The 21,067-nt window shown below is 42.7% G+C and overlaps 1 protein-coding gene across 2 annotated transcripts in view; it reads right to left on the bottom strand.

The window, feature by feature from the left end:
* Positions 1 to 770: 770 nt before the first annotated feature.
* LOC122936202 (major facilitator superfamily domain-containing protein 8-like) overlaps positions 771 to 21,067 on the bottom strand; it is a 111,534-nt gene continuing 91,237 nt past the window's right edge. For both annotated transcript variants that reach the window (XM_044292294.1, XM_044292293.1), the window contains exons 8-13: positions 18,551 to 18,624; positions 17,425 to 17,508; positions 13,265 to 13,394; positions 9,424 to 9,546; positions 4,800 to 4,930; positions 771 to 1,671 (exon numbers count right to left, since the gene is read on the bottom strand). In XM_044292294.1, coding sequence (XP_044148229.1) covers positions 1,606 to 1,671; positions 4,800 to 4,930; positions 9,424 to 9,546; positions 13,265 to 13,394; positions 17,425 to 17,508; positions 18,551 to 18,624 — 608 coding nt within the window. In that variant the 3' untranslated portion in view covers positions 771 to 1,605. The remainder of the gene's footprint in view (positions 1,672 to 4,799; positions 4,931 to 9,423; positions 9,547 to 13,264; positions 13,395 to 17,424; positions 17,509 to 18,550; positions 18,625 to 21,067) is intronic.

The raw sequence follows: 21,067 nt of genomic DNA, 5'->3' as shown, positions 1-21,067 counted from the left end.
CCCATGTGGCCCTACAGAAAGAAGTAGATGAGGTGGACAGGTGGCCATTCATACAATTTCCTCCCTTCTGAAGTGAAAATGGGAAAGAAATGGACCCCCATTTTCCCAATAGGTGGTCATGGAAGTGGATCTGGCACACCTCAGACATTTATGGCATATTATTTTGATATGCCATAAATATCTCAGATAGTAATACCTTTAAGTAATAGTAATAACCTGTTGCTCTGTGACATCATTTCTCTACAGGCCGTTCGAGCATCGCTGCTGGGCCTGGGCACAGAGATATGCTGTGCGCATGTGCCGATTTCACGCCCGGCAGCGATGCGCGAACGGCCTATAGGTAATTTTGATGTCACAGAGCCACAGGAATGGCCGGAGCTTACTGAGGGGCGGAGTTAGGTACGAGTGAGGCGGGGGAACTTGGGCACTTTCAGCAAACTCTCCGCCCCTGGGCACTTGTGACGGCTCATAAGCATATCATAAAAACTACTTTTTGGGCGATTTGGATGATCTGAAAAATGAAACAAGGTACCATCTGTGTCATGTCTTTGTGTCCCACTGAACTATGTGATCTGTTAAAAACCGGTCAGGTTGGTGACAGACTCCCTTTAAACCACAGATTCATATTTTTGATCGGGCATGCTGGATTTCAGCATGCCCAGTCCTTTGTTTCCCGGAGGCTGTCATAGGTATTGGGCATCAGCTTGTGTCCCTCGTCCTACTGAAATAAACACGGTCGGGAGCGAAAAAGAAGCTAACCAACATTTCCTAGAACAATCCTTTTAATACTCAAATTACTATTCCATAAAACAAATACATATACAATGCATTCATCAAAATAAGCAATTGAGCCTTTTTTGCAATTTTATTTTCTTTTAAACCAAAGAATTTAATTTTCTATTATATAGTTACATTCTATCTAACATGAACCACTACTTGTAGTAAGGGATCATATTCAATGCGATATTACAGATCTGTAGTACAGATCCAGGACTACAGCTTCCATCGATTGTTGTGTGCTTATATTGCATCTGATATTATATGAAGGCACACAAAGTCCTAATGTGCCATCATAGAGGGCTCCAGCATAAGACTATGTCCTAACAGTGGACTATTACTCTTCAATGCAAAATAATTGCAAGTGTGACCATCAAAACATTAGCGGAACATCATTTAGGGAATTTAATTTACACAGCTTTATGTTGGCTTTGGTACATATTATCAGATTTGTTTGAAGATGACAGCAAATGAACATATATTATCAATTCCAAGATGAACAGAGATTTATCTCAAGGCTTCGCTCAATACAGACCTTGCTTCTCACAGCCATTTATATATACTCCTTGTTACTAGGGTTCCATGGTGTCACTCCCCAGTCAAGGTAAAATTGTAGGATTGACAAACCTAAATACTTCTCTGTGAGAAATTTGGAAGCCAAACAAACAAACATCTATTTTGCAACTTTTTTTTCTCATATGGAAAAAAGAAACTGTAAAATATGATTACCGAACAGAATTTCTAAGACTTATGGCTCACAAGGAAGCCTAGCCTAAATTGACTTTACAGTAAGTGCAATGCTAAACAGTCCAAGGAACAGGCTATTCTTCATGAAGATTGGTCCTCTGATGCAGGAGGTTCTACTAGGTACTTGTACGACACAATGACCATTACCTGAAAAAACAAAAACACAAAAGATGCTATTATAGCATAGCGTTGTTTTATCAGAGAAGTTTCTTAATTCTCTTTGCCTTAAAGTCTAGTGAAATAACGTATCGCAATTGGTGTTGGAAATTTTTATTTCAAGAACCTGATTTCCAGACTCTCTAGGGGAGATTTATCAAACTGATGTAAAAGAAAACCGGTTTAGTTACCCATAGCAACCAATTATATTCTACCTTTAATTTTCCAAAGTGGAATCTGACTGGTTGCTATGGGCAAATAAGCTAGTTTCCCTTTACACCAGTTTTGATAACTCTCTCCCTCTGTATTATGGGCTGGTGGATTACAGGCACTTAAATCAACATTAGCACACTAACGTTTAACTTGCAGTCAGTGGCCCAGATTTACTAATCCTGTCTGATTTGTAGACAGAGTAAACTTTAAGGCTCCTTTTCACAGGCGATAGTCAGGAAGGAAGCATTCTCTACCACAGTATGGGGAGTAGTGTCGCCCCTATACAGACTTGTTGTTTGACAGCAGCAGATATGATTTACACAGCATGATATGCTGCTGGCAAATAAGGAGTTAGGTGACTGCATGAATGATGCGAATACCTGATGAACAAGCGTTTTGCTCATCGGGTAATCGGCAGCCCCTCTACACCATCAGATATTTGCATCACGTGTTCCTATGAACTCTTGTTAGCGATCATCTGGATGATAAATTTGGACTGTCTAGTTGAGTTGTAACCTATTTGTTGGTTTAGTTTATGCCCAAAAAAATAAAAATCTATTCACATGCCTCAAAATTCCGTCCACACTGTCCCAATGTGCCAAAATTCTGTCCACCAAAAACTTTAGACCAGGAATGGGCAAACTCGGCCCTCCAGCTGTTGTAAAACTACAAATCCATCATTCCCAGTCTGCCTACAGTTATCAGCCTACAGCAGGGCATGATGGGAGTTGTAGTTTTAAAACAGCTGGAGGGCAGAGTTTGCCCATCCCTGCTTTAGACCAACTATAAATCTAATATTGCAACCCCTTTTTTTTTTATGCCAAAATCATGGGTTTTCAGATTCATAAATATAGACAATAGCAGGCCACGCTCACATTCTAGTTTAAAAAAATGTGAAATATTGAGTATGTTGAAAAAAGGCACATTTGTTATTGTTTATTTTCAAAACTGTAAATTGAAAATCAAATAAAAAGAGAAAAAAAAAAATTAACATTTTGTTCAGTGTAAGGCTAAGTTCACATCAGCCCTAATGGTTTCCATTGTTCTGTTCATCTAAACTGAAAAATGGAAAATAAATTATGGTAATATTAGCCCAAGGACCTTGCAATTTTCAGTTTTTGTGTTTCCATTTTTCACTCCCTGCCTTTCCAGAGCCATAACTTTGTTATTTTTCCATTCACTAACCCTAAGTTCAGACCTGAGCGTTTTACAGCGCGTTCCTACGTGCTGTAAAACGCTCAATAAGGAGAAACCAATGATTCCCTATGGGAATGGTTCTCACCTGGGCATTTTACAGCCCGTACGATCGCGCTGTAAAACGCCCGACGCTCAAACAAGTTCTTGAGCTTTTTTGGGGCGTTTTGTCGCGCGTTCCCGTACATAGATATTCGGGAACGCGCGACAATGTGTGTTCGCTTGTCTCTGTATGCGCGATTGTAAACGCCGGTACAATCGCGCATACAGAGCGCTCCTTTCAGAACGCTCAGGTCTGAACCCAGGGTAAGGGTACTTTCACACTAGCGTTTTTCTTTTCCGGTGCTGAGTTCCGTCCTAGGGGCTCAAATCCGGAAAAGAACTGATCAGTTTTATCCTAATGCATTCTGAATGGAGAGCAATCCGTTCAGGATGCATCAGGATGTCTTTAGTTCAGTCTTTTTGACTGATCAGGCTTTTCAGAAAACAGTAGCATGTTGTATTTTTACCTCCGGCCAAAAATCCGGAACACTTTGACTGAACGCCGGATCCGGCATTTTTCCCATTGACTTGCATTAATGCCGGATCCGGCGCCACGTGTTCCGTCAAACCGGATCCGGCTTTTGCATGTTAAACCCGAAAAATGTGCAAAAAAAAGTCCATAAATGGCGGATCCGTTTTTCCCAATGCATATTTTTCATAGTGATCAGAATCCTGATCAGGATTCAAATGTAATCTATTTTCACATGTTTTTTCTGGATCCGGCGGGCAGTTCCGGCGACGGAATTGCCCTCTGGATTCAAACAACGCTAGTGTGAAAGTAGCCATAGCCGTTTGAGCGATTGTTTTTTGTGGCACAAGTTGTACTTTCTAATGGCATCATTTTACATTGCATATGATGTAGTGGGAAGCTGGAAAAAACATTCCAAATGGAGTAGAATTGGGGGAACGGGATAAATACATTTATATTTTAATAGTTTTAACAGGCATTTTGGGACATGCTGATACCATTTATTTTTAACATGGTGATTTGATTTTTTTCCCCCTTTTTTTTATATATTTCCCCTTAGGGGACTTGTACATGCACTTGTTTGATTGCTGCTCCCAGCAATTTTATGATGAGAGTTTCATTATATTGGACATCTCCGTTCCATTGAAAAATCCCTGTGGCATGCTTCAGAGCGTTCAGAAAGCCCAAAGCTGCCACAACAACTGAACGTCTCTCTTTCATGGTGGGGGAGCTGTTCAGGTACTGGGAGCATAGTGCTTGTGGGATTTCACTGCTCAGATGCTGTGGTTGCAATTGACCAAGGATCTTGGGGTTAAATCTTAGGGTTGAAGACATTGCCTCTGGGTGTCTGCTGTATGTGCAGGCACCCGGCAGCTATAATGTCCTTCTGAGCGGGTGCCATCTAGACTTCTGCTGTACATGTACGGTGGAGGTACAAAAGGGGTTAGCATGAGTTGTGCTCAACGTGACTCAATTCCATCATGTTTCCGTTAACTTGACAAGAGAAAAAGTACTGCAGGATCACAAAAACATGAATGAAAGGAGCTGTCCGCTTTCCAAGATGTTCTGTTTGTATCCATTATTACATTGTTTAACAGATCTACTGTTTTCTGTTTTTCCATTCCCCTAAACAGAACAATGGGAAATTTAACACATGTGAATGCAGCCTTAGAAAATAATAGGTTATACTTCTGTTTCTTACACTGATTAGAAGAAGCAGACCCATCATAGTTCCCAGCATAATATACAGATTTTGTGTTAAACCTGCTGCCCACAAAGGTCCCAGGATTGTGGCCACACCACCAACCGATCTTCGTAGTCCATGATTGAACCCTACAAAATGATCACACGTTAAAAAAAATGTTTGTCATTTCCAATTGTGCCCATCATCCATAGACAGAAGCTATTTTATGTGGTAAATGTCATTGATTTCACGAGCTACATAAGATTACAAGGAGAAAGAAATGGAGAAAGTCGCATTTCTTTTCCAATTTTACTGTTCTGAAAATAGTGTTTCCATTTTGATCCTATAACAAAAGCATGTGAGTCCCACAACAGAGAAAAACAAACAATATTAGAGGAGTATGAAATACAAAAGAATATTCAACTATAGAGTGCATTAATCCAAAATGATTTACTGATTCTTGCTCCTGAAAGGGTTAACAGTGATCAGTCACATGCTCCACACCCATGTCCTCTTCACACAAGATCTCGCACGTCTACTCTCTATCCTGCTCTGTGCTAGTGTTTATTAGACCCACACAGGTTAGTGGCACAGTTCGAGATTCACAGGTCATTATAAAAAACACGGGATACGATAGTGACAAGCATACACTTCTGTGTTAAAACCACCAGGAGAAGAGCCCATTTACTGGTCCCCACTGTGAAGTCCACCAGCAGATTGTATCTACTATTTGATCACCACAGGTCTAGGTGCAATACGGTTTTGAAGTAAAAGATGCATATATTTAGGGGACAAAACCTTGTAGCTGTACAAACAATTAGCGCAGTCGCTGCATTTTTACCTTGAATACATATTTCAGTCCAGTCCAACAAGAAGGATGCCCTGGAGCTGAAAACATCACATAGAAGGGCAACTACACTCACAAGAGGCAGTTATGAGGAAAATGTTAAAGAATTAAATGTTTTCAGTGCTGAAATGCTTAAAGGTTTTTTTTGGTACTTTAATATGGATGGCCTATCCTCAGGATAGGACATCTATCTGATGAGTGGAGGTCTGACAACCCACATCCCAAATCGATCAGCTCGTCTGCAGTAGCTCCAGCACTACACAGCTCCATGTATTTCTGCAGTAGATGGAGCTGGTTACTGCAGCACTGCATTACTGACGGGTGCAGAGTGCGGGACCCCCGTCAATCAGAAGGGTTGTCTGGGATTAGAAAAACATGGCTGCTTTGGCAGCATCTCCCCTGTTCCAACATTGTATGCATCATTACAGCTCTGCCTCATTGACTCCAATGGAGCCGACCTGCAATACCAGACACAACCCAGGGACAGGAGTGGTGCTGCTTTTGGAAGAAAGTTTTTCTAATCCCTGACAACCCCTTTAAGAAGTGTATGTGTGTGTAAAATAAATATATATATATATATATATATACACACACACACACACACACACACACACACAGATACACACATCCCCTTTAAAAGAGCCCAGTAACATATGCCTGCTGGGGAGGGGAGAAGTCCGGGCAACTGGACAAATGTGTTCAGTTGTGGGCACATCAAAGGCAGAGGATCAAAAGACCTGAAAGACTCTGTAGTGTATAATAAATATATATTTTATATATACAGCGTGTCGAGTCTCAGTACAAGCGCACGTCAGGCCGATAAGAGGGAGTCAGAAGTCCATTCCCTATCCTTTTACAGAAAGGATCACTTTGACACTATACAAATGTAAACGTAGGTGTTATCGTATGCATCCATGTATAACTAATACATATATGGAACTACCGGTAAGTCACAGTGGACAAAAACAGAAATATAACAATTACAGCACCTACACAAATTCAGCTTTCACTAGAAAAAAAATAAAAAAAAATGTCTGAGATTACCAACTTGGTACATATACTAGGTATCAATATCAAATCCAACACCTGGGTCCACAGGAAGCATAATTTATCCGATAGAATGTGGAAGGAATTTTGTCACAATATATAGAGGTCTATGGAAACTTTCTGCCACTGATTGTTTTTCTCTTCGCTTATATAAAAGTGAAACCTATAAACCAGTATTACTGCATAATAGCTATCAGCAGCCTTCTGTGACCGCAATCTCTCGCTACGGTATATTACACATATATCTGTCTTTTGTTATAGGGAGGGACTGCATGAAATAGAATAGTGGAGATAAGAAAAATCCATAGTAGCATTACGAATAAAGAGAACATTGATGACAGAAAAGATTATGCAACTTAGAAGATCTTTATCATAAGTATAAGACTCAAAGTCCTGAATGCTTCATCACTAATCTCCACCACCACGTTCAGTCACCTCACAACCATGTTCTCTTTAGTATTACCCTTTATTAATGTCACTTCATGCTTTACAGCCATTCCACCATTAAATGTTAATATTTTACTTGCCCTCAGTACATTGTTTGGATATGGTTCAATATTTTCCTTTACATGGGCATAGTTCTATATCAACCACTAATGACTCTTGTGACCATGAAGTCAAACAGTACAAAGGTCACTCCATCACAAATCAATGAAGGCGGATATACTGACTAGTACCGCAGCACTAAACACTGTAAAACCCTATTTAAATACATGCTGCATGTGTGCTGTGCTTCTTGAAATTGTAGCTGAGGTTTAGAAGACAAAAGAAAAACGAATTATAGTGCACCAGAATTGCCGCTTTAAGCGCACTGTTAATGTCTGTTTTCCTCCTTGAATTGTGAGAAGAACAGCACACAGCAAGACAGACATCAGTTCAAATCAGACAGTCTACTCGGCAAATTAACTGTTCATATACAAATATACCACAAAAAAAATAAAATACAAAATGGCAACTTACACACAGAGTGAGACCACTTATGCTCTACGATACATAAGAAGCCAATGGCATTCACATTAGGCTACTTTCACACTAGCGTTTTGCTGGATCCGGCAGGGTTCAGCAAAAACGCTTCCATTACTGATAATACAACCATCTGCATCAGTTATGAACGGATCCGGTTGCATTTTCTGTAACATCGCCAAGACGGATCCGTCACGAACTCCATTGAAAGTCAATGGTAGACGGATCAGTTTTCTATTGTGGCAGAGAAAACTGATCCATCTCAATTGACTTGCATGGGGGGTCATGCCGGACACGTCTTGCTCCGCATCCCAGGACGGAAAGCAAAATACAACATGTTGCGGTTTGCTCTTCGGTCTGGGAACACAACTAAATATACATTTTGGAGCATTCCGTTCTGTTTAGTTACGTTTTGTCCCCATTGACAATGAATGGGGACAACACTGAAGCTTTTTTTTCCAGTATTGAGCCCCTATGATGGATCTTAATACCGGAAAACTAAAGCGCTATTGTGAAAGTACCCTTAAAGAAGTACTCCCACAAAAATGTGTATTCTCTGACCTGTTACTAAGGTACAGGATGTAAACTGTAGTGGAGGTAAGTTTACTGGTGGCTGTATTTGTGATCCACTCCCTTCTGATCAACACACTGACTTTCCAAATAACACAGCATCTTATGGACAGGAAGTCAGTTTCTCTATGGATTCCTATAGGAGCATCAGTCTCATAGGAATGAATAGAGAAATAACTGACTTCCTGTCCTGTGTCAGCTGGAGATCAAAGTGTTAGTCACATAACACAGCTGAGGATCAGAAGGAAGGTTATAATTCACAAATACAGTCACTGGGAAGAGGATTACCTTCACTACAGTTTACACTGTGTACCTTTCTAACAGGTCAGAGAATAAAACATTTTGTGGGAGTGCTTCTTTAAAGGGTACCTGCCACCTCGATTTACCACTATGAACTGCTGTAATACATGAGTAGCACTGCTTACATTGACTTCTGATCAGTACTTTTTATTCTCACAAGCCCCCCCCCCTCCCCTAACCAACACACACACCTTCCACTGCTGTGCCACCACAAAGCTCTGCTGGATTGCACTGAGAGGACTCATAAGCCTCTCAATGCAATTGTCACGCTGGACAAACAGAAAACCACAAAGAAGTGTCTAGGCCAGAAGCTGGGGATAAAGGTCACCTCCTGACTAATCCCGCCCACATTCAGACCCTAAAGGTGGGAATAAATGTGCCCCCGTGCCTAAGGCTGAAGATTCCCTAAAATCCCTAAGATGGTGAAAGAGGGAAAGACATTCTGCTTCCTCAGGACCTGGAGGGGGCAGACGTCTCTCTAACAGCCTAGACAGAAAACAAAACCAACTTATCTTGTTACTGAACAGAAACAGCACATCCTTCCATCGAGCAAGATAGAAGCTATAACGCGTACAGGACACTGGGAAGGGGCGTAATTAAAACTTATACAAACGACCCCACCCAGTGCACCTCAAGGGAGGTGGATACAGCTGAACTCCAAACCCAAAACAAAAAAACTACACACGTGCTGCTAACCTGGCAGACCTCCGCTTATAACCTGAGCAGGGCATGACAGTAATCCAGTGGATCTTTGCGGACGGACGGTGGGGGAACTGGGAAATTCTATCAGAATAAAAAGTACTGATCGGAGGTCAGTGTAAGCAATGCTACTCATGTATGAAAAGTGACAGTTTGCTCATTTGTTAAGGCCGTTTTACCCGGGACAATCATCAGGAACCAACGTTGGTAACTTACCTTGAGTTTTTTCAGCAGTTACTTTTGAAAATAAAGACACCTGTGACACTGATACAAATGGCAGTCCAAGAACTTGTAGAAAAACGCCAATCACAAACTCTGCCAGAAGAAAGCCATAAGTTCCTGTAGTAAATAGCAACAGAGTAGATATAAGGGGCACAGGAAGGAGATAAGAGAAATAAACCCCAGAGTAACATTAAATTCCTGAATGAGATTAATGTTCTAAACTGACACATCATCAAACCCTTAAGATCAACTTTTTTGCGAGAGAAGTATTTTTTAATGGCACCTTTTAATTTACCATAGCTTGCATTGGACAGGGTGAAAGTGGAAAAAAAAAAAACAACCTGCAATTTTTTATAGTTTCTATTATGTTTTACTACTTTAAAAAATGTCTTTGCCATAATTCTGCCTTGCAGTACTAGGCTCTGGATTCTGTGCAAGGACAACAACTGCATCAAGCCTGCACTCATTTACACAGCTTTTCTGTGGGCGCTCCAGTTGCCTCCCAGACTGATGTCTGAATAATTCTGTTCTAGGGTGTGTTTCTGAGAAGTGAATTACATTGTGATAAAGATTGCCATCACTAATAAGTAAGTGCTATACATGCAAATGAACACATTTTTGCAGGATCAGAAAATGTCTACTTTCCAGAAACAATGCCACAGCTATTAATTGGAAGTTTCTAGTATTGCAGTTCAGCTCCATTGGTGCCATTTTTGGAAGAAAGCAGCCATGTTTTTCTAATCCTGGACAACCACTTCGAGCCTGAAGCTCTGCTGCATAGACATCAGGGAGAGGGGGAATTATCAACCGCCTAAGCAAAAAAAGAAACCGCAATAGTCTTAACGTTGTCCTTGCCACTTTATGAAAAGGGAGTATGGGCAGGCAGTGGCGTCGCCAGGGGGGGGCCATGGCCCCCCCTACATCATGCTGTGCCCCCCAACTATAATGCCCCCCAAGTGAGCCGCTGCAGCCGGGCACAGGGAGATGAGCGCTTCCATTGCGCTCATCTCCATAGTAATCTGCCTGTGCTGCAGCGGTGCAGGGGAGGGAGAGGCGTGTCCCTTCCCCTTCCTCTGATAGGCTGCCGGCCTAGTGCCTGCAGCCTATCAGAGGCCGGCGCAATGACGTCATCGCGCCGCCTGAGCCATACAGCGCGGGACACAGGCCGGAAGAGGCCTGCATCGCACAATGGTTTTACAGGCACAATAAGGGGGGCTCTTGTTACTGGCACATTGGGGGGCTTATTATTGGCACATTGGGGGGGGGGTTATTACTGGCACATATGGGGGGGGTTTATTAATGGCACATATGGGGGCTTAATACTGGCACATGATGGGGGGCTTAATACTGGCACATGATGGGGGGCTTATTACTGGCACATGATGGGGGCTCTTGTTACTGGCACGTGATGGGGGCTCTTGTTACTGGCACGTTATTGGGGGCTCTTGTTACTGGCACGTTATTGGGGGCACTTATTACTGGCACGTTATTGGTGGGCACTATAGGGGCATCTACTGAGGCCACAAAGAAGGGGTATTTTATATGGGGGGCTCGGAGTACTATGGAGTCATCTACGGGAGGCACTAAGAAGGGGTATTTTATACTTGCAAATTATGGGGGACACTGAGGGCATCTACTGGGGCACTATATATGGGGCATTTTATACTGGTACATTATGGGGGGCACTAGGAGGAAGGGGGGAGAGGAGCACTATGGGGACATTTACTGGGGGCACTATATAGGGGTATTTTATACTGGCACATTATGGGGGACATTAGCTCAACTGGGGGCATTACAAGGGGGTATTTTTTGCATTGTCACATTATAAGGAGAATTATTTCTTAATCCTTATTATGAAATATTTCTCATTAGGATAAAACACAACATCAGCTCCGCCGAGCCCCCCAGCCAAGTGTTGAAGTGGCGTCCAAGATCCCCAAGGGCCAAGTCAAGTAAGTTTTCATGTGAAATATATTTATGTTATACACATATAGCATACACTGTGCCACACAATGTACAGTATACCGCTACACTGTGCCCCACAATGTACAGTATACCGCTACACTGTGCCCCACAATATACAGTATACCTCTACACTGTGCCCCACAATGTACAGTACACCGCTACACTGTGCCCCACAATGTACAGTACACCGCTACACTGTGCCCCACAATGTACAGTACACCGCTACACTGTGCCCCACAATGTACAGTATACCTCTACACTGTGCCACACAATGTACAGTATACTGCTACACTGTGCCACACAATATACAGTATACCTCTACACTGTGCTGTGTTCTATAAGCACCCTTGTTCTGTGGCGGCGGACAGAAAATAATCTGGAAGTGCCCCTCCCGAGACCAGGCTCTGGATCCGCCACTGGACCGCTCACAGGAGTGTACATTTCTTCTATACTGTAATCCGTATCCTCTGACCTGCAGAAATCAGCACTCGCTCGGTAACAACTAACAGGCAGTGACCTGTAGGCTGTAGCCTGACCCTGTTATCGAAGCTAGCAGAGTGGTGTAAGGTTAAGGTACTAGTGGAGATGAGCGGCCGCTTAATCCTGATTTAAAGTTAAAGTTACTGCAGGATATGGATTACAGTTTAGAAATTTCAAATGTACACTCCTGTGAGAGGTGGGGAGGGAGATCTGTGGATGACACTGTTATGGAGGGGGAAATGGGGATATGGGGGTGACACATATAGCATAAGATGCTATATATGGTATATGTCATCCACAGATCCCCCTCCCTATAAAAGTGTCATCCACAGGCAGCTAGGACAGCTAGGACATGTTGAAATCTGAGTGATTATTTTATTTTTTAAACCACAGACAGCAGGACTTTTCTTCCCTGTTGCGCTTTTTGGTATTGGGTAAAGTATCGCAGCATTTCTAAGCATACTTGTGTAAATGTATCGTTGTTATAGCTGCCCCCCCTACTTTTGTCCTGGCCCCCCCAAAATTTGAAAGCTAGAGACGCCACTGTGGGCAGGGCCATTTTCTGGTGTAAATAATGACTGAAATTTACGCCTCCAGCTACCAGCTGGCATATATTTCATTCTAGGTGCATAGATTGCTGGAGCATGCACTTCATTTTTAACAATGCACACCCCACTTAAATTAAGTGCTTGCCCCGGCAGCACAGGGAATATTACGGCCAGCGTAGAAAAAGAGGAATCTTCTCAAGGACGAAACCATAGTATTCTGGATGCCCGCAGCCTGTATGCTGTGTTACTGAATTAGATGTATCACACTACGCAGAAAGTTCCACTTCCTCCCATGACTGCAGCAGGTAGCCAGAACACAGAGCACATCGGTTCCTTTAAATACTTCAGTCAAGTCGCTGGTCATTCCATAGACTTAGTGGGAAAACTCTTTATTTTACATGTAATAACCTTTACCTTTTAATTTGGTGGCCAAAAAAAGAAAAGTTTGGCTCTGCATTTTTAGACTTAGAAGCCAAGGGCACTCGAGTTAAAGCCTCATCCACATGATCGTAGGTTCGTTCATTTCAACGGGGCCGCAAAAGACTCCATGTGCTGTCTGCATCCATATGTCCGTTCCATGACAAAGCAAAAAAGACAGAATATGCGCTATTCTTCTCCGTCTTGCGGACAAGGATAGGACATTTCTGCAGGAGTTAAAAAAGAAATGGCAGCATGCACACAGGCGATGACTGCGTTTTGCAGATCAGCGATTTGTGGCCGCAAAATGGATACGGTCGTGTGCATGAGGCCCAATTCTTTTTTGCTTAGCGCCCTGTAATAAAAGTGGACTACAAATAACATGCACATTATGGAACATTGTAAGTTAAATGAGACCAGTTAACCTTTGGGTTTTGCCAAGAACAGGAGACACCAAATGCAGGATATATTACAGATACAAAGTCCAAATACCAGGAGGATGCGATCTGAACAGCAGCGGCTAAGGATACGCACCACAAGGAAACCAATCAACATCTGCAGACACAGAGATACTCAGTCAAACACTTAAACTCATCATTCAGATTATATAATCAGAACTGGTCACTTGAAATGTATATAGGTGGTTAATGGAAAATGAAAGTACCCATAGTATCCATACGCCAGTCTTGATCTCCCTGCACTGGAGTGATATGCGCTTAATTTATTAAAAGGTGCAAATTATGGTGCACACATGGTGTGCTCCATAATGTGCGACTTTTTAATGCCACAATGGTGGCCTAAAGGGCTTAATAAATGTCCCTCTTTATGTTATCACTTTCCTATTTTCAAAGACTGGAAGTGACACTGCTGAAACTGCTCTTCTCTATTACCGTATTGAAAGTCATTTTGATTAAAGAGGTTGCTCAGGATTTTGATACTGCCTATCTTTACAATAGGTTATCAATATCTGATTGGTGGGGGTCCGACTCCTGCCAATCAGCAGGCCACTGATGTCACATGGCCTAGGAGCAGCTGAATCCCATTTAAGTGAATGGGGCTAAGCTGCAATACCATGCAAAGCCTCTATACAATGGACCGCGCTGTGCTTTGTAAGTTGTGAGGAGGCTACATTGCTCATCGGAGCACTGCAGCCTCTTCAAACAGCTGATAAGAGGGGGTGCTGGGAGTCAGACCCCCACCGATCAGATATTGATTACCTATCCTATGGACAGGCTATCAATATCTTAAACTCCTTCTTTAAGTGGAGTAACATGTTTATTAAATACAATTCAATTTTCAGCGTCAAACAGATCCAAAGCTAGATGCTTTAAAGGGCAACCTGTCACATTGAACATAGTGTGAGCTAAAGGCAGCATCTAATAGAGCAGGAGAGATATATAGGTTTTATGGGAAAATATTCAGTATAACTTGTATTTTATGCACTTAAATACCTGCTTATTCTGGACTTTGCAGTCAGGGAGGCGGTCCTATCAGGGATTGACAGCTATCTCTGTGTATACAGGTAGAGCTGTCAATCACCAATAAGGCCGCCTCCCTGACTGCAATCAGTGATTGACAGCTATTCTCTGTGTATACAGGTAGAGCTGTCAATCACTGATAGGACCGCCTCCCTGACTGCAATCAGTGATTGACAGCTATCTCTGTGTATACAGGTAGAGCTGTCAATCACTGATAGCTGTCAATGTAACGGATCCCCTTCCGTTAATGGACGCTTCCTAGCTTGCGCCGAGGACCACAAGCACCGCACTGGACACCACAACCACCGCAGACTCCACAACCGCCATAGCTTAACTGGAGCCGCGCCGTCTTCCTTCCACCCTGAATGAACCTCCAGCATTCAGGACCGTGTGGGAAAGATCTCTCCTCCAGGAGAGGGTATCCGGGACACGAAGAAAGATTAAAGCTCCAGGGAATATGCAGAGCATAGCAATCCCCAGCGTGATACAGCAATTCCCTCCAATAACGAGACAAGGCTACGTTTTGAGGGATCAAGAAGAACTGACCTTTATTGAGGGCTACCCACCCGTATTTATGCAGGTCCCCATCTGGTGGCCACGCCCCTAGGGGACCAGACGGGAGACTGTGACACAGGACAGACACGCAGCACCCAGGACACACAGATACAACACATCCCCACAATGCATCATGGTTTCCTCCTCTCTGTCCTGGAGACACCCGAAGTGCAATTCAATTATCTCTCAGGACAAAGGGAAATCACCAATACACATGTGGGAACAACAGGACAGGAATCACCACCCAAACACACAAAATCCTCCCTTCTGTCTGTGATATAATTATGGATTAACATAATCATCAGACAGTAAAAATACAGTTTTTAAACATACACTGTAACTTTAAAACCATGCATTCCATCTCCATAAAAATTACATATTTAAACTCAGCATACATCAAACAAACACTTCCAAAAATCACACAAATCCCTCCAGCGGATAAAAAGTTAAGTGGAAGTCCTTTATGACCGTCCGCAAGCACAATTTCCTGCCCAAAACAGTTCCATAGATTTGGGCTGTGCGGTCGGTCAATTTCATGCAGAAAAACGACTAAGTCCCATCTTCGAACGGGACTTAGCCTCTGGAGCTGAAAGTTCAGTATGGAAGAAGGTAAGGGTCAGCGGTGTTCATGTATTTGCGCATCCGATTTTAGTTCCACAGAATCTTTAGTATACACCGCTGACCACGTTTGGTCCTATTAACAGTCCAGACATGCGGCATAGTTCTGTTACATGGTTCTTGAAGGGTAATATGTCCCGGGGCCATAGTCGTAGGGCAGGAGGCTAGCCATAAGTTTTCTACAATGCCCAGTGGCAAATGGCAGTTTGTCACAATCACTGATTGCAGTCAGGGAGGCGGTCCTATCAGTGATTGACAGCTCTACCTGTATACACAGAGATAGCTGTCAATCACTGATTGCAGTCAGGGAGGCAGTCCTATCTCTGTGTATACAGGTAGAGCTGTCAATCACTGATAGGACCGCCTCCCTGACTGCAATCAGTGATTGACAGCTATATCTGTGTATACAGGTAGAGCTGTCAATCACTGATAGGACCGCTTCCTTGACTTCGAAGCCCAGAATAAGCAGGAATTTAAGTAAATGAAATACAAGTTTTACTGAATATTTCCCACAAAACTATATACAGTGATCCCTCAAGATACAATGGCCTCAGGATACAATATTTTCAACATACAATGGTCTTTTCTGACCCATCACAAGTTGAAACTAGACTCAACATACAATGTCTCAGACTCAGATCCAACCAATCAAGACCACCTCTCTAGTAAAATAGCTGGATTAGTTGCTAGTTAGCAGCCATTCCTGACTGTAATATGTAAGGACATGTTTTATCTGTCTTAGTTATCTGCTTATTTTTTAATCTTTATTTTCTCTTATCTTGGATGACGTTTTGGGGCTTTGGAACCGATTACTCAACTACAATGGTTTCAACATACAATGGTTTTCCTGGAACCAATTAATATTGTAACTTCAGTGACCACTGTATCAGTCTACTGAGCTCCTCCTGCTTTATAACATGGATTTTTTTTCCCGCTTCCCACCACATTTTATGCAACTGTATATGGTGCCATTAGAAACTGCATCTTGTCCCACAAAAAATAAGCCCTCATACGGCTATGTGAATGAAAAAAGTCTAAAAGTTAAGGCTTTGGGAGTAAAAAAACGAAAAAGACAAAAAATAAAAAATTCCCGATCATTGAAGGGTTAAAGATACTTGTCACCGCTCCGGACATGCCTGTTTTCCCGTTTTAGAAAATACATGATTTCACGGCTCAGTACAAGAGATCAACCACAAATGTGCTGATTTCATCCTGACTGCGATGTACTAGAAGACGTGCTCTTGTAAAATCATGCCCAACCCTGCCGCCTGCCCTAGAAACACTGAAGAGCTCTGGATATATCATCAGCGTCATGTGAGCTGCCTGATAACCAGGAATCATGGGCAAAAGGGATGGACTTTGTCCTCAGCTACATGTGATCACTTACACAGCTGTCAGATGTTGCCTCAAAAGGGATAGGAAAAAAGATTTACTTTAATTTAGGATGAATTTAAAGGGAAACCATCAGAAAGGTCTTACTGCTCTGACTCCACACAGCACGATATAGTGACCGGTCTCATTGGTGTACAGTAAGGGACCTGTCAACCATTGTGAGCCAGAGAGGAGTCATCCAGCAGACAGAACACCGGCCACAACCCAGTAAAGCTATGTCTTCTCTAAGGCTCTGTACACTTTTCTGCCAGTGGTTCCATCAGGAGCCAGCGGTGCATATTCCATCACGTGTGACAGATTAAATAGCACTGTGTGCAGCGGTCAACTACCCCTCTTGTGTCATGCAGGTCACCTCTGCAGCCAGCAATTGGCTGCAGCGGCATCAAACTGGCAGTTTACATCCAGTTTTTTACATATTGCTAAACCATTAATTTCACACAGAACCCCAAAGTGCTGAAAATGGAATCCAATAGGTACTTCTCTACTGCCCACACCAATTTACTAACAATCAGCACACAAAGGCATTTACCCAGTTTACATACCTCAATCCCACAGAGAAAGTAAATCAGCGAGTTCTGCAGATCCTCAAAGCCAAGATATGTTTGAGCTAGAGGCGTCACTAAAGTCTATAAAAGAATGTGGAAACAGGTGAGACTGAAGGCACAGGAGAGAAAAATTGGCAGGACCAGCCGACTATCTTATGTGTATGGGGGCCTCCTGACTCTCCCAATAGCTGATGTTGGGAGAAGAAGGATCGGTCACACATTTATTTACATGGGAAATAAGCCTCCATCAGGTATCTGGCAGCGACTTACTGGCCTCTCTCCATTTAAGGCCCCATCCACAAGACCATCTTTTTGGTCCGTATCCAATCTGCATTTTTTGCAGATTGCACATGGACCTATTCATCTCTATGGGTCGAAGAAAAAAACAAACAAAAAAAAAAAACACATAACACCACATGCTGTCTGGATCTGTATGTCCAGTCACACAAAGAAGATAGAACATGTCTTATTTTTACCGTTTGTCGTATAAGAATAGGCATTGTTACTATTGTTCCGCAAAAAAAAAAAAACGGATGTAACACAGACATCATCCGTATTTTTGCCGCATCCACTTTTTTCAGACATGTGAATGCACCCTTAAACACATGCACTCTTGGCTCAACTGTGCATGCATCTGCAGGGGGAAGCAACCTTCAGCACTACAGTGGTTGTGAGACTACAACTCCCAGTTTGCATTCTTGCTCTGTTCTTCTAAGAGCTCTCATGGAAATGAATGGAGCATACTGGGAATTGTAGTTTCACAACAGCTGGAGGGCCGCAGGTTAAGCATCCCTGGTCTAGAGGAATAGCTGTTGACTAAACAAGAGTTCTACTGACAGCTATTGAAAATGTATCGGCAATTTAAAGGAGTTTTCTGGGCTCTTGATATCGATGACTTATCCATCAATAGGTGGGGATCCGACACACCACACCTCCACCGATTAGCTGTTCCCTGCTGCCAGTGGCACCAGAGATAGCACTTTGAATAGAGCCAGGAGACCAGCTTCCCAGTGATCAGATTCTGATGATCTACCCCGAGGATAGGTGATCAATAACAAAAGCCTGGAAACCCACTTTAAATTTGCCTCAGTTGTATTAGGTGTCCTATTAGTTTCATACTCACCTCCAGTGCTGTCTGATTAAAGAACGTCACAAACTGAGCAGCCAGAAGCACCACAACCTCCTCCCTTACCAACCCTAGAGGCAACATAACAAGAAACCGCCATGTAAAAGATATATAGGAAACATGAATATCAAAAATCACTTCAAATATACAGTCAGCTGGAGGCAGAGGTGTCACCGAAAGGAATCATTAACAGTTCGTAAAGAGGCTGGTCATACAAGTTTTGTGCTATATTGCTGCACCCTTTCTCTCAGAAAACACAAACATTTTCATCAAAATAATTGTGATTTTTAACAAACATTGTCACATATTGCAGATAAATGGCCAGATTCTGAGCAAGGTTACAGTCACACAACTGTACTTTCGGTCTGTGTCCGATCTGCATCGCAGATCACATGCAACCCATTCATTTCCACGGGCTGCAAGAAAAAAGCATTAGTGTGCTGTCTGCATCCATGCAGCAAATTATAAAACATGTCCTATTATTGCCCATTTTGGGACAAGAATAGGCATTTTTAGAATGGGCCCTGTGAGAAGTGTGGGAAGCATACGAACAGCATCCCTATTTTGCAGATCCACGATTTGCGGACCAGAAAACAGATATGCCGGGTGAATGTAGCCTAATTATGTGTTTTTTCTCCACCAATGCTAGAGGAAAAAGTCAACCGCAGCAATTGTCAAGTACTGTGTTCTGCTGTGATCTCCCAAGCATGACATGACATACCATGACATTACATCATGAATGGATGGAATGACCGGTAGGGCTCATTCATCAAAGACCAGCATGTGCTAAACCGGTCATGATATCCCCTGCCCCATGGAAGGATGCACTTCCTCTTGCAGTCTGTGTGACTACAATGAAAACTATGCCAACTGGTAGCTGGTGCAGATTTCAGTCGTCATTTACCCCAGTAAACTAGTGTAAATGATGATAAATCTGCCCACACCACACCCTAAATTGAGGTGCAATGACACCACAAAACTGGCGTAGGGGTCTCCGTAAATGATCCCAGATAGGATACAAAAAGAATGTCACAGTTATTATTGGACAAGAAGCAAATGGCAGATGAGTAGACAAGTCCTTACCTTTCTTCCTGGCTGCACATGTCCTGATGTGTGTGTCATGAAGTAACCAGCTTTTACAAATAACATTATTCCATGATATTGTGTCACTAGATGTCTATCCCATTTGTGTCTGTAAGGGCTATTGTAGAGACTTGTTACATGACCACCTCATATACTATGGGCCCATTCACACAACCATATATGTGTGTCCGCATCCGTTCCGCAATATTGCAGAACAGATGCAGACCCAATAATTTCAATGGGGCCGCAAAATAGTCGGACAGCATCCGTAATTCTGTTCAGTGGCCCCACAAAAAAGATAGAAAGAATGGGCATTTCTATCACAGGGCTGGCCATTCCGTTCCGCAAAATGTGGAATGCACATGGTCAGTGTCTGTATTTTACAGATCCGCAATTTACTTACCGCAAAAACGGATATGGTCGTCTGAATGAGCCCTATATCTGCACATGCCTTTAATCCTCAATCCTAACAGATATGCGATACTGTAAAATTTAATAAAGTTTGTACCACTTTTTATACTTTTGTGTGGATGAAATGCCCTCCATTTTTAGCGTAGGACTGAAGTATTCTCCCCTCTGTTTCATCTGTGTGTATCTCACAAAGGCTGAGTTTCCATGTTCAGGTTTCTTGATGCAGAGCCAGGAGTGGATTCCAAAAGAAGAGAAGGTGACACTTTCCTTTTTTCGTGTACTTAGTTTATGATCCACTCCTGGCTTTAGCTTCAAAAACTGCATCAAGTAACCTGAATGTGTAAACCCAGCCTTAGGTCACTTTCACACGGTCAGTATCTTGCATCAGTATTTGTAAGCTAAAACCAGGATAGGCGTCCACAACATGGAAGAGGCACAAATATTTCCATCGTAGTGTTTCTCTGTAGGTCCCACTCCTGGTTTTGGCCTACAAATACTAATGCAAAACACTGACCATGTGAAAGTGGCCATAAACAGTGCAGCTAAGTATCATGCACAAGCTGTAGAGTACAAGAGGAGCATTACCAATAAAAGGGTGCTGGCCTTGACTGGTAATGAGAATACAAAGAATTGGTTGTGGCTGATAATCATTCTAGTGATCCGGACTTAAAGGGGTTGTCTGGGCTTTTACTATTGATGACCTATCCTCAGGATAGGTCATCAATATCAGATCGGCGGGGGTCCGGCACCCCCGCCGATCAACTGTATGCGCTAATGCTGTCAACACTGCGGTCTATGAGGATAGGTCATCAATATTAATAACCCGGATAACCTCTTTAAAGACCACCTATTGGGAGGATGAACCCCACTGAACCAGCCATACTGCCTAGTAGGGTTGATCCTTCATATTAAATAAAGCCTGTCTTGTGAAAATCATTTGCAGCATTCCTAACAAAAAAAGACTTTTATCCTTTATGCAAATGAGAGCTTCAGTGTACTGAGGAGTGTGGTCAACAATGG

The sequence above is a fragment of the Bufo gargarizans genome, chromosome 4 (assembly GCF_014858855.1).
Source record: "Bufo gargarizans isolate SCDJY-AF-19 chromosome 4, ASM1485885v1, whole genome shotgun sequence".
In the NCBI taxonomy this organism is placed as follows: Eukaryota; Metazoa; Chordata; class Amphibia; order Anura; family Bufonidae; genus Bufo; species Bufo gargarizans.
The sequence above is the reverse complement of the archived record's forward strand: the minus strand, read 5'-3'. Positions and strand labels throughout refer to the sequence as shown.